General features: G+C 41.7%; 1 protein-coding gene and 1 pseudogene across 1 annotated transcript; one reads left to right on the top strand and one right to left on the bottom strand.

The window, feature by feature from the left end:
- LOC108434107 overlaps positions 1-14,441 on the top strand; it is a 212,065-nt pseudogene that overhangs the window by 163,541 nt on the left and 34,083 nt on the right.
- Positions 9,519-13,965, bottom strand: LOC108434109 (extracellular calcium-sensing receptor-like). Its single transcript, XM_017709019.2, has 6 exons — positions 13,730-13,965; positions 13,261-13,561; positions 12,350-13,126; positions 11,247-11,471; positions 10,548-10,671; positions 9,519-10,432 (listed from the first exon to the last, which is right to left on the bottom strand). The coding sequence occupies exons 1-6, from the start codon at positions 13,963-13,965 to the stop codon at positions 9,519-9,521; spliced, it is 2,577 nt and encodes an 858-aa protein (XP_017564508.2).

Consider the following 14,441-nt stretch of genomic DNA (forward strand, 5'->3'; position numbering starts at 1 on the left):
ACTTAGTAACAATTTATTTTAGAATAAGTGCTGTTAAATTACTGATCAATTCAATATTACTTGCTCAACAGCTGAGTCTAACAAGGTCCCTGCTGAACTATTAACTTATGTAGTGTATTTCAACACTTCTAACAGTAGTGAAATACACTAAACAGTGTGCAGTCTCTACAATATAATGGATTATACCTGCCACTTCTTTTCACAGAATATTATAATTATTCTTTCCTTAAAGAAGGCTTGGGACATTACACCACACTGTACTGACAGGTGTCCCTCATGTATTTGCTTTGATCAGAAACCTTAAAAGGCTAATCTTCATATTTGTCAGTGTGAAACAGTTTGCACATCAGCCTACAAATGAGACTACTGCTAAAATATTACAGTGTTCCATAGACCAGTCTGTGTACCTCTCATCTTTAGAAAAGAAAACACTGTTCTTTTCTGCAGGAACACGTGTGCCAATGTTTCTTCTGAACAGTAGCTCTCCTTTTATGTCAGCTTGAGGGCAAGGTCAGTTGAAGAGAGGGCTCACTGAAATCTGATTGTGCATGTGCCCTGCTTTAAAATTCACTTAGTTCTACATATTACCAAGTTATTATGCAATTACTGTCCATTAAATAATGAATTAGGTGTTACTGTTCTTCATTAAGGGCTAATGATGATCAGGAACAATATAACATGAAACAATGGTAACTCTTCATTAATGAATTAGTAGTTAATCATGACCTGGAACAGTTTTCTAAAGTGAAGCTCATGATCAGGAACAATATTATAAAGTGAAACACATGGTAACTCTTCATTAATGAACTAGGAGTTAATGATGATCAGTAACAGTATTATAAAGTGAAACACATGGTAACTCTTCATTAATGTACTAGGAGTTAATGATGATCAGTAACAGTATTATAAAGTGAAACACATGGTAACTCTTCATTAATGAACTAGGAGTTAATGATGATCAGTAACAGTATTACAAATTTAACTAATAAGAAATAAAAAACCCTAAATAAATAATGTACTTTAGTACAAGAAATCCCTAGCTTAGCTACCTATATCATTGAAAATAATACATCCAAACAAAATGAAATCAGAATCTGCCATTACCATTGAAGAAGAAAGTGTGAGAGCCGAGACTGATCACAGTATGTTCTGCTAGTATATTATTTACACATCATATCTGAGGCTCAAATGTTACAACCTATTAGCTTAGCAAATGTTAGCTACATTAGCTAGCTAGCTAGAATGCACTGAATCTCAATCAAAAGTCTCACATTATAATGTGTGTGTGTGTGTGTGTGTGTGTGTATATATATATATATATATATATATATACAGTGGAGACATGTTCTCTGGAGTGATGAATCATGCTTTTCCCTCTGGCAATCCAATGGAAGAGTCTGGGTTTGGCGGTTACCAGGAGAATGGTACTTGTGAGATTACATTGTGCCAAGTGTAACGTTTGGTGGAGTGGAGATTATGGTGCCCGGCCGGGCCTAGCTCGAAGGAGTTACATGAGTCCCCCCTCCTATTGGTGGTGGGTCGATGGGAGTAGTAGGTTTTCGGTGCTTTGTGGATTGGTTAGTGTCCGAAGGCGTGGGCCTTGGCATTCTGATCAACGGTTGCTGAAACTGGCTTTTGGAACTTGGAACGTTACCTCACTGGTGGGGAAGGAGCCTGAGTTGGTGCGTGAGGTTGAGAGATACTGCCTAGATATAGTCAGGCTCACCTCAACACAAAGCTTGGGCTCTGTGTCCAATCTCCTTGAGAGGGGCTGGACTTTATTCTTTTCTAGAGTTGCCCATGGGAGAGGTGGCGGGCAGGTGTGGGCTTTCTCATAGCCCCTTGACTCAGTGCCTGTATGTTGGGGTTTTCTCTGGTGGACGAGAGGGTAGCTTCCCTTACGCCTTCGGGTTGGGGAATGGGTCCTGACTGCTGTCTGTGCTTATGCACCGAACAGCAGTTCAGAGTACCCAGCCTTCTTAGAGTCCTTGGGAAGGGTGCTTGAAAGTGCTCCTCCTGGAGACTCTATTGTCCTACTGGGGGACTTTAACGCTCGTGTGGGCAATGACAGTGAGGCCTGGAGGGGTGTGATTGGGAGGAATGGCCTCTCTGATCTGAACCCGAGTGGTGTTCAGTTTTTGGAATTCTGTGCAAACCACAGTTTGTCCATCACGAACACCATGTTTGAACACAAGGATGTCCATAAGTGCACATGGCACCAGGACACCCTAGGCCACAGTTCAATGATTGACTTTGTGGTCGTGTCATCGGACTTGCGGCCATGTGTTTTGGACACTCGGGTAAAGAGAGGAGCTGAGCTGTCAACTGATCACCACCTGGTGGTGAGTTGGATCAGGTGGTGGGGGAAGATACCTGTCAGACCAGGCAAGCCCAAACATATAGTGAGGGTTTGCTGGGAATGTCTGGCAGAAGAACCTATCAGATTGATCTTCAACTCACACCTCCGTCAGAACTTTGACCAGATATCGGGGGAGGTGGGGGACATTGACTCAGAATGGGCCATGTTCCGCTCCTCCATTGTTGAAGCGGCTGACTGTAGCTGTGGCCGTAAGGTAGTTGGTGCCTGTTGGGGCGGGAAATCCTCGAACCCGGTGGTAGACACCCCAGGTGAGAGATGCCATCAAGCTGAAGAAGGAGTCCTACCGAGCATGGTTGGCCTGTGGGACACCATAGGCAGCTGGCAGGTATTGACAGGCCAAGCGATCTGCGGCTTCAGTCGTCGCCAAGGCAAAAACCTGTGTATGGGAGGAGTTTGGTGAGGCCTTGGAAAGTGACTTTAAGTCGGCACCGAAAAGATTCTGGCAAACTGTCAGGCGACTCAGAAGGGGAAAGCAGTGTGCCACTAGCACTGTATATATGCTTTGTGGATCTGGAGAAGGCATTCGACTGTGTTCCCCGGGGTATTCTGTGGGAGGTGCTTCGGGAGTACGGGGTACATGGCTCTTTGCTACGAGCCATTCAGGCCCTGTACAAACAAGGCTGGAGTTTGGTTTGCATAGCCGCCAGTAAGTCAGACTCGTTCCCAGTGAGAGTTGGACTCCGTCAGGGCTGCCCTTTGTCAATATTCATAATTTTTATGGATAGAACTCCTATGCGCAGTCAGGGGATGGAGGGTGTCCGGTTTGGTGACCTCAGGGTCACATCACTGCTGTTTGCAGATGATGTGGTCCTATTGGGGACATCAGGCCGCAAACATCAGCTTTCGCTGGATCGGTTTGCAGCCGAGTTTGAAGCGGCCGGGATGAGAATCAGTACCTCTAAATCCGAGACCATGGTTCTCAGGTGGAAAAGGGTGGAGAGCTCTCTGGTTCGGGGATAGGCTTCATGTGGATGAGTTCAAGTATCTCGGGGTCTTGTTCATGAGTGATGGTACAAGGGAGCAGGAGATTGACAGGCGGATTGGTGCTGGTTCAGCAGTGATGCGGGCTCTTTACCGGTCTGTTGTGGTAAAGAAAGAGCTGAGCCATAAGGCAAGGCTCTCAATTTACCGGTCGATCTATGTTCCCAACCTCACCTATGGTCATGAGCTTTGGGTAATGACCGCTGCTTCTTCACATCAAGAGGAGCCAGGTGAGGTGGTTCGGGTATCTGGTTAGGATGCTTCCTGGATGGGAGGTCTGGGCCTCATTGCTTAGGATGCTGCCCCCGCGACCCGAACCCCGGAGAAGCGGAAGATAATGGATGGATGGATGGATGGATGGATGGATGGAGCTATATATATATATATATATATATATATATATATATATATATATATATTCTCTGGTGAACCAATGCATGGCATGGAGCGGGTGATGGAGCACAGCACAACCCTCCTCTGACTGTGGCAGGTGAAAAAAAAATAAAAAGACTAACTCTGTCAGTATCCTGAACTCACGGCTCAAAAGAGGCACTGGGTGGAGGTGCTTGCCTCCTGTGTAGTAGAGTGGCATGACAGCAGGACCAGTGATAGATCAGACGGGCAGCACGATAGGGCATCAGCATAATTCAGCAGGTTACTCACCCTGGGTAATAAGTTAAGTGATACTTTTTAATCCCACAAACAGGGAAACTCCACCTCTGCCTTTAACCCATCCATGAAGTGAAACACCACATACACACTAATGAATACACACACATACACACTAGGGGGAAGTGTGCACACTTACCTAGAGCAGTGGGCAGCCCTACCCATGGCACCCGAGGAGCAGTTGGGGGTTAGGTGTCTTGCTCAAGGACACCTCAGTCATGGACTGTCGGCACTGGGGATCAAACCGGCAACCTTCCGGTCACAGGGCCAGTTCCCTTACCTCCAGTCCACAACTGCCCAAATAATGACAGTACTAGTGTCTTGCACAGCTGGGTGTAAGGCAAAGACTTGTCCCATGTCCAGTTTCAGGTCCAACACCTGCTCTGGTTCATCGTTAAGAGTGCTGTGCTCTCATCAGTAAGCCAGTGCAGTTGTCTGTGGCCATGTTAGCGAACCCATGCATGAAGCACTGATAATACAAAGACAGACTGAGGAAGCTTCACAGCTCTCTGACACTCTGTGACATAGGCCACTGCCACACCGTATCCACCTTTCCAGAGTCTGTTTCTACTTCTACACTGCATACCATGTGATCTAGGAAGCACACACGTTGCTGAAGGAGGCTGTATTTCTCACGCTGTTGCCGGAGATGTGAACTTTGTAATTTGGAACACCTACTCCAAGTTTTCAAGCCTGCTCTAAAAATTTGGTACATGGTCCAATGCATCATAAAGGTACATGATGTTCTTGGGGACATCAGCAAGCGCTTGCTTCATCAGCCACTCAAATTTAGCCAGTGCATTACCGAAGGCCTATGTTATAAATTGCCATGATCCAGTTCCCAGTGTGAATGCCATCTTTTCTCAGGTGTCCTGTGTGAGTGCCACCTGCCAGTACCCACTCTGATAGTCAAACAAGCTGAACCATGCTGAGCCAGTGAGCTGCTCAATCGCAGGAGAGAACTAAAAATAAATTTGATATATTAAAAGTCTTTACTCTGACCTCATCCGAATTACCAGCATAAAAATTCAACAGTTACTTTTAAACCATATCAGGATTAAAACACTGAAGTGTCTACAGATATGGATAACCAGGGTTTAATTTGCATGTGAGGTACCCAACTCCATGTTGCAGAAGGACGTCCAATTTCCAGTGTTTGGTACAAGGAACTGATATGAATCTCAAACATTATTGTCTCCTCCTTCCAATGCAAATCTCACTTTTGCAAAAAGAAGGCAGTAAAACTTCAATTCCAAAATCTGGAATTCCAAAATTGATGCCCCAAAATTAACATGCAACATCAACACTACAACAGAAAAAGAAAATGGCAAATTTCAAGATTTTGAGATCACAAGATAATTTACTTTTAATCTCAAGATAACAAAGATAAGAAAATAAAACAGCTCATGGCCTTTCTGGACTTCTGGAGTCAAAATTGCAGATGACGTCACGATTGTGGGCCTGATCTGCAATGACAACGAAGAGGCCCACAGAGAGAAGGTCATCTTTTTGACAGATTGGTGCTAGGAGAACAACCATCAACAGAGCCACTGAGCGAGAGGGTCAGCAGCTTCAAGATCCTCATTTCACAGTAACTTACATGGACCGAATATCGGGGTCCAGCTCTCAAATCTCCTGGATTCATACACCAGCCACTGCCTGTGGAAGACCAGGAGGATTCTAAATGACTTCACCCACCTAAGCCAATGTCTGTTATCACAGCTGCCAAGCAGGAGGGGGTACAGAAGCATAAAGTTCAGAACCAGCCAGTTCTGAGACAGTTTTTTCTCCCGGGCCATCAGGCTGCTGAACAGCCAGTAGATCTGATCTACACATCATCCACGCCAACAGACTTACTCTGATCTTAATGCACCTTCAATCCAGCTTACACATATAGATTGACATGTTGCATGTCTTCTATTCATATCGTGTATAATGTCGGGACTTAGAGTGCTCCAGACTTAGTCCCCTGAGAAGCGTTGCTAGTAATTAATTCTAAGTTAAAGTTTTAGTTCTAAAAATGTTCTGCTCTCTTATGCAAAAAGGGTAATAAAATCAAAAAGGATTAAAAAGCATTCTTGCAAAGGTAAAGGAAAAAACAATCTTCAGTCAATGAGATCTTTGTCCGAAGGAAGGAAAAGGGCCTTCTTCATTTATTGAGCTTCAAGTGACAAGATTGCTCCCGGACAGCCACAATGCAAAAGTTGTTACAAAGCATCTTTCTTTATACCCTCTCTGGGGTGAGTTTATCATCCCTCCCTGGGATGAATTTATCACCCTTCCTATTTTAAATGACCTTGAATCACCTTTTCATTACCATTATGTCTTGTTTTCCTGAATCTTTTGGAAACCCTTATTTCCCTTTTTTTTTTTACAATTCTCTGATCCTTCCGTATTGGGTCACTCTGACGTTGTATTGGATGCTTTCCTCATTAATTTTGACTTATGGACTAGTTTCTGCCTGTTCTTTTCTAGTCTTCTCATTAATGGCTAGCGTATTTTCGCTGAGCAGGCAGTGTTTCTCAGGCCCCTCAGGCCAGGTGTTTTCTACCATCAAAAAGTCCCTTTTAAGTCATGCACTGCCTGTGCCTGGAGCAGAGGTTCACTCTGCCCCATGCATGCAAACGTTAGGCCTGTTCTTCTGTTGCATAGATCTGTCTGCCTCAGCTATATGACTATAACTTTATTTGAATAATTTCTAAGTAAGTGATTGTTACAAAACTTTTATTAAATTATGATTCAAGGACATATTTCATCAGAAACCCTGACAATAATCTGGAAGAATTTTATGTCGATATTTTATCATCTGTGTACCCTGCATTCCATTTATTTATCTACCTCAGAATCATTAACTGCACATAGGGAAATGTGTACAACAGTACATATCATACTTTTATTTAATTCAGGAAATTTCATAACATAGTGTAACCTAACGCCGTTAGGAGAGGAGATTTCAGTACTTGTGCTGGAGAGAGATCCAGAAGAAACTCATGAAGAACTGGAATCACTGAGCGGGGGATGCCAAATCCTAATTTCATAACTTATCTGTACATTGGAAATACTAGTACATATTTTGTATATGTATATATATATATATATATATATATATATATATATATATATATATATATATATATATATATATATATATTCTCATCCATATATACATACATACATATACATATGGCGGCACAGTGGGTAGTGCTGTCCCCTCACAGCGAGAAGGGACTGGGTTCGATTCGCCAGGCGGTTGACTGGGGTCCTCTCTGTGTGGAGTTCGTATGTTCTCCCCGTGTCTGCGTGGGTTTCTACCGGGTTCTCCAGTTTCCTCCCACAGTCCGAAGACATGCATTTAGTTCAATTGGACATGCTACATATATATATATATATATATATATATATATATATATACATATATCAAATTAAAAATAGACCCTGAGTGGCTCCAATTAGGGTAGTAACAGCTTTCATTTACCCCTGAAATACCACATGTAAAGTAATAAAGGCTGTGTTCATTTATAAAATATAGCTTGAAAGGTGGTAAAGTCTATGCTTTTAACTTTTTTTTAAATTACAATGTCTCCACTTACCTAACCTGCTGCACCATTTATGAAAATATGAACAATATATGTACAAATATATGAACTATATATGAACACAAGTCTATATGCTTACTACATTTAAACATATTTTTGGAACTTGTGGTGTATATTGTGTTGTGGTTACTGTGAAAAGACAGCCATACATACAAAAAGATCTGTGTTCCAGGTCGACTTCATTACAAACAAATAGCAGAAAAGTCAGTATATCAATCTTTACAGAACTTAATTGTTGGTGAATAGAAAGCCAACTTCAGCTCCCACATGTTTAACAAGATCCGGGACAACTTTGAATTGAAGTTTTTTTGTTTGTTTGTTTTGCAAATTTCAGTCTGGACAGTTTTTCAAACCACGGACAATATCGAGCAGCTTCACTCAGTGGTTTACACTGAAAAGACTGAACAGAGGAGCAATTCCAACTTTATTATTATCACAACCTCTGCAGCAAACTGTAAGTAGCCGTGGTGTGTGCTTTTATCCAGTACTAGCAAGCTAGCAAGTAATTAGCATAGATAAATAAAATAGTCAGACAACCTAGCTTATTGCACTAAAGTTCACTGTATTTTCCTGCCTTTGGTCATTTTGGAATGTTACTTCTGTGTTAGCCATTGTGGCATATAGCACACTGTAAAGCCAATCGGAGCAGAGCTCTACATATAATAATGAGCCCAACAAAAAAATGGAGAACAGCTTCTTCCATTATAGGGCCAAATCACAGGGTTGTAAACAGGCATGTGACACCACAACTGGGCATTTTCACCTTGACCAAATAAACAAAGCCTGTGTTAAATTATCTGTGAGCTAGCCCAACAGAGTACTGTTCACTCAAATCACTCAAAGAGCTGTTAGTGGTCTAAATGATGAGGGCCCAGTGTAGAGAGGCCCATGGTGGGCCTGTGTCGGGCTATCTACGGGCTAGCCCTTTAGTGCATTGCCCAAACAGAAACCCTTTAGGGCCTGCTGTGGGTTCAGTGACGTGGGCCCTCTGAGAGCTGACTTACACTGGCTCAATGCAGGGTTATCTGTTGGCAGGCTCTAGTCCACACAGCCCACAGATAACCCTCAGCTGACCTACCTGAGTTTTTCAAGGAGTCATCGTGGAGCCACGTTCTGATGTCTACTGAAACTGTGTGTTATTTATGTTTATAAAATTGCAGGCGGTTCTTACTGTAATTTCATTTTTACTTATTGAGACAAAGGACTAACTGAAAAAAAAATGGTACACTTTTTTTGACTTATAAATGATGACAAATGATACTTTCACAGATTCATATCCAGATCTTTCAGCCATGATGATGGTCTCATGACAAATAAAGTGGATAAACTTCAGTTTGAAAAAATATGTTGTAGGATTACTTATATATAAAAAGTGATGACATCATGATACAGGTGTAGAATGCCAAAAGGGAAGAAGTAGTGCTGTGTTTACATGATCATGAAAGATGGTCCACAGTAAACAGGATATTCCTTTTGTTTCTAATAGATCAGTGAACAGCAACATAGCAGGGTGGAACAGTATGTTAAGGGTTTAATCCAGCCAAAAATTGCCATCAATCCCTGGTAGTGAAATAAACAAGAGTTTTTACAGAGCCACTCAGTAATATACAACACAAGCTGCATTGACTTTTCTAGCTTGAATAAACAATGGACTTAACACTGTCACCATAGCTGCATGCTGACAATGGTCATAAAGGGAACATCGTTTTCCTCAACTGCAACATTGAAAGACAACATAAGGCTGATATTTTAGAAGATTCTATGAAATTTAAACATTTAAGTTTAAGAGATTCTACATTGGTGTACATTTAAAATTTATAAAAGTTTTGTAAATGAAGTTTGCTGAAACTATACATATTCACAAATATTATTTTGCTACTGACTTGAGAGACTCAAAGAGCCTTAGAGGGCACTTTATTCATGAGATGTTTTTTAGTATTCCGTTCTGGCCTAAAAACAATTATGAAACATTTAGGAATAAAAATACAAATAATCAGTCCAAAGCTTGAAGCCAGAATAGCAAATATCTCTACAGCTACCGTGAACTTTCCAGGAGAGCTGACGTAAGCTGGGATAAAGGTAACCCACACTGCACAGAATATGAGCATGCTGAATGTGATGAACTTGGCTTCATTAAAGTTATCAGGCAGCTTCCGTGCTAGAAAAGCCAAAATAAAACACAAAAGAGCCAGAAATCCTATATAACCCAGCACAGCCCAGAAACCAATAGGTGAACCTAATCCACATTCCAGTATTATCCTTTCTTTGTAGTGCTTTAGATTTTTGAAGGGGAGAGGAGGAGATATTGTCAACCAAAGAACACAAATAAGGACCTGTATGAGAGTGAAGGTGAGAACACTGAGTCTCTGCTGTGGAGGCCCAAACCATTTCATGGCATTACTACCTGGAAGTGTAGCTCTGAAGGCCATTAACACCACTAGTGTTTTCCCCAGAACACAGGAGATGCAGAGGACGAAGGTGATCCCAAATGCTGTGTGGCGCAGCATACAGGACCACTCAGAGGGCTGACCAATGAAAGTAAGTGAACAGAGAAAACACAGAGTCAGTGAGAAGAGCAGCAGGAAGCTCAGCTCTGAGTTGTTTGCTCGAACTATTGGAGATGTTCTGTGTTTGTAGAAAACAGCAGCCACACATACAGCTATGAAGGCCCCGGAGATGGAGAACGCTGTCAGGATGATGCTCAGCGTGTCATCCCAGGACAGGAACTCCACAGGCTTGGGGAGGCATCTGTCTCGCTGGGTGTTGGGCCAGAACTCAGGAGCACAGCGCAAACAGTTCAAAGAGTCTGAGAGATTTAAGAAGCATGTTCAGAAATTTCTTCTAGAAAGTAAAATAAGGGAATGAAAAACTCAATTATGACTCTCCCCAGTAAAACTGCCCACTATATTGAGATATAGAACCTGTCTTGTTGCTGATCTCTCCTTCTGCACATGGTATACAGTCATAGCAGCAGACTGGCTTTCCTTTCTGCACAGCCTTCCTGGTTCCTGGAGGACAGCTCTCACTGCACACAGATCTTGGCACCTGAAAAGATATTACACAAACACAAATCTTTCATAGTTTGTCAAAAGTTTATGTTAGACGGTCACAATGCTGCAACATTTATTTATTTATTTTTTTGGGGTCAATATTTTTAAACCCAATTTTGAAAATCTTTCACTGGACTGAGTAAAAAATTCCAGCCTATATTACTACTGTAAAGTTAAACAATTGAATGTGGCATCTGTTTAGACAGACAGTAAGTACACAAAGGCAATGAAACCCCCTTTGAAACTAAATCAAGTTTAATTGGTTTATTGTGTATGTGTGTCAGTGTGTTTTCATTGCTAGTTAGTTATACACATGTCAGGCAATCAACAACACAAAATAGATACTTTTAGTTAATATGTTTGCTTGAGATTACTGGTTTGATTTGATTAACTTTCTGTGAATTTTGTCAATATTTTTAGTATTATTAATTTAAAATATTTGTAACCACAGTATTGTAAGCTTGTTTTTGACTATTTTTGACAACTTTGATGAACACTGCCTTTGGAAATTTTTAAAGCCAGTTAATTATATGTGTTCACTCTAACAGTGAAAGAATACATGCACTGTACCTCAGTCTGTCCCCCCACCCAGCTGATAGCTCTGCTCATACTGAACTCCTGGCCTCTTGGTCTGGAGGAGTCATAGTGACCCACAGTGATGAAATCTATTGTGCCATCTTGCATAACCTGCCAGTTTATGAGCTCATAGACGGCCGCAGGATCACCACTGGAATCAAACCAGACCTGAAAACCATTCTTTGTAGTGAAGTTCACTCTCTTGAGCTGGTCGAGTATCTGCAATGACACATAATTCGACTGTGATTAATTAATGTGTTATAAAACTATTCATGTATCACTGATGAATTTCGACATGGTGACACACTGCGAATCACTATGTGAGCTATTCCCCCACTGTGGTGGCGATTGGTGTCTCTGCTGTTTTAAATCGAGAAAAAAAGGCTCAAAGTAAATATAAATCCCAGAATAAATGACGTCTATCATTTAATTAGTCTATTCCTCAATGAACTAGTAACGACTCATTTCGATTTTTGTTTTTTTAATGTTTGTTTAAGCGAATTTCTTTGCAAGTTTATTCATGAAAAATTGTATAACTGATCAGTGACTTCACGGATACTAAAATATGATGAGAGGCAATAAATGCATTACACATATCCCATTTAAATCAATGTTGTGTTAAAATTATTATAAATATGCAAAATAAATGTTAATTTAAAGACATCAGCATTTAAATTAAGATGAATAAATCTTATTCCCGATCCACCACTTGTTCCATTATTATTATTATTATTATTATTATTATTATTATTATTATTATTATTATTATTACAATTGTGAAACAAAAACAACAAGTCGTTAACGGAAAAAACTTAACGTGTAGAGAAATCTTGAAGATCAATCATTAACGTTGTGGTTACTGAAAACTGTGGGGAGAATAAATTTGGATCAAACACTCAAAGCTTCATGTGTCGCAAAAACACTGACATTGGTGTTACTAATTAAACAACTATGATCCACCACAATAGATGAAAAGCCCATGTAGCCAACTTCATGCAGATAGATTAATGCAATGTAGACAGCTTAAACAATAAAGTCACATTAATGCCAATTATGAGACAAGCTAGTGGCTGTTTACAAGGGTCATGTTTTTATACCTGCCATGGTGTGAATTTAGCGCTCTTGTCGCACTGCGTGTCATTACAGATAACACCGTGGATGGCATGCGCTATGGCATACGTAGCTTTATACACCAGGTTAGTCGCGCGTAGCTGTGACGTGTCTGTATAGGGGTTCTGCAGCGCGTGGATGTCCTCGCTCCCGTCACATTTCCGCGCGCCCCCTGAGGAGCCTTTTAGACTACAGCTGAACGAGCTCTCCCAAAACTCCGTCAGCAGAGGAGATTTCAGTGCTTGTGCTGGAGAGAGATCCAGAAGAAACTCACGAAGACCTGGAATCACCGAGCGGGGGATCCCAAATCCTATCGCCCCAGCGCACATGTTAAAGCGCAGAAACTCTGGTTCTATAATCCACGCTTCCGTGCCGATCCACTGAAGGGGAGGCGGCGGCTGTCTCGCCAGTTCCTCTAATAGAAACTTCATGTCGCCTGAAGCAAGAAACGCTACTATTACCCGGGCTGTTGATCTCCGGATGACGTTCGCCACTCTCTCCAGTTTACTGCGCGGTTCTGTTCTGTAGTAGGACTCGGAGTACTCCACACAGATTCCCTCCTCCTGCGCAGCCTTTAGAAACGACGCCATTCCATTATTTCCATAGTCTGAGTCGCTGCGCACTGCCCCAATCCATGTCCAGCCAAAATACTTAACCATTTTTGCCAGTGCGGCTGCTTGGTGGTGGTCACTTGGTACGGTCCTGAGGAAGGCAGGATACTGACGCTTATCGCTCAGACATGCGCAGGTTGCATAAGGACTCACCTGTTATTCAGTGTAACAAAAAGAGAGAAACGTTATTTGAGAACTCTGGTTTTACTCTATCGCTTGTATGTGAAACATCATATAGTCATTCAGTTTCTTTCAATATTGCATCATTTGGTGCAGCTTATAATCACCTGTGGAATTCCGAAAAGACCCAGTTGTCTGGCCATACTCATTGAGGGAGTGGAAACAGAATCTCCCACGAGAGCAGGAACAGCAGCAGCTGCAGATTTTGAACAGGAATCAGTATCATTGTAAAATGGTTCCATGCCGTTTGCAAACTGAAATGCAACTTTAACAGCCATCGACACTGCAGCGCACGAGTCGTGTATCTGGTATCCTAACGTGATTCCCGGCAGGAGATCTGTTCTGTTGTTGATCTCGTGGATGGTGAACTCCATGGCACGAGCGAAGTGCAGCCCCCTGAAATTCATACTGTTCAGAAACATAAATTATAAAAATATTTAGAAACAACCAAAGTTTCTGCTTTTTTAAAGTCACTAACTTAATAAGCAGTGGATGACTGCAAAAAAAGTGAATAATTGATTACTAAAAATTATCTTGCATGCTCCCCCCAACTGCTCACTACACTCACAGACAGACCTCCCAGAGCACTGTGGCTGCAGTGGCTGTCTGGTGTAGGTGTTCTGTTCTGAGCTGGTGTAGAAATGAATAGAAAAAATGCCTCCGATTATATAGTCTCCATTCATTGAAAGACCAGGCATCTGAGGCTCAGCCCACAGCCTGCAGCTGACTGGGTCAGCTTTACATGCTGCTGGACTGAGTCCAGTTATACAAAGCATTGATAAAAATGTCATCAGTCTTGAAGTGAGCTGCATGGCATGCTTGCTTGTTCCACAGCTCTCTGAAAGCCAGAGTGACTGCCTTTATATAGCCAGCTTTGTATGATACACAGTGTGTCTGAGCTCAGACTCAGGAGGCGTGGTTATGTCTTTAGTAGTAACTGCAATGATGTATTGCACTGGTCTATTGAATGATGTCATTAAAATACTTAAAGAGGCTGAGCTACAGTAACTGCAGGCCTCATAATCTTCAGCACTACAGGTCATAATTTAGATATTGAATTTTATCATATTTTATTTGGTGACATCCGGTGCCACCATATCCCCAATGCTCTTTGTTAAAGGAACAAGACAGAAAAGCCACTTGAAAAGCAAATGAAATAGAAGACATGTCAATCCTATCCATATGCTCTCTTCTTCATGGTAAACACTAGCCTACACCAAGTAAACCCATGCTCCAGCACAATAAATCTCATAACATATAAATACATCTCACCAACAATAATAAGAAG

This window comes from Pygocentrus nattereri, chromosome 7 (genome assembly GCF_015220715.1).
Source record: "Pygocentrus nattereri isolate fPygNat1 chromosome 7, fPygNat1.pri, whole genome shotgun sequence".
NCBI lineage: Eukaryota > Metazoa > Chordata > Actinopteri > Characiformes > Serrasalmidae > Pygocentrus > Pygocentrus nattereri.

Excerpts from the sequence above, each read along its gene's own strand:
- LOC108434109 (XM_017709019.2), bottom strand. The coding sequence starts at position 13,965 with ATGCAGCTCACTTCAAGACTGATGACATTTTTATCAATGCTTTGTATA. Across the intron at positions 13,127-13,260 it reads GTCTTTTCGGAATTCCACAG|GTGAGTCCTTATGCAACCTG; the intron begins GTGATTATAAGC and ends ACTGAATAACAG. Across the intron at positions 10,672-11,246 it reads GGGTGGGGGGACAGACTGAG|GTGCCAAGATCTGTGTGCAG; the intron begins GTACAGTGCATG and ends ATATCTTTTCAG.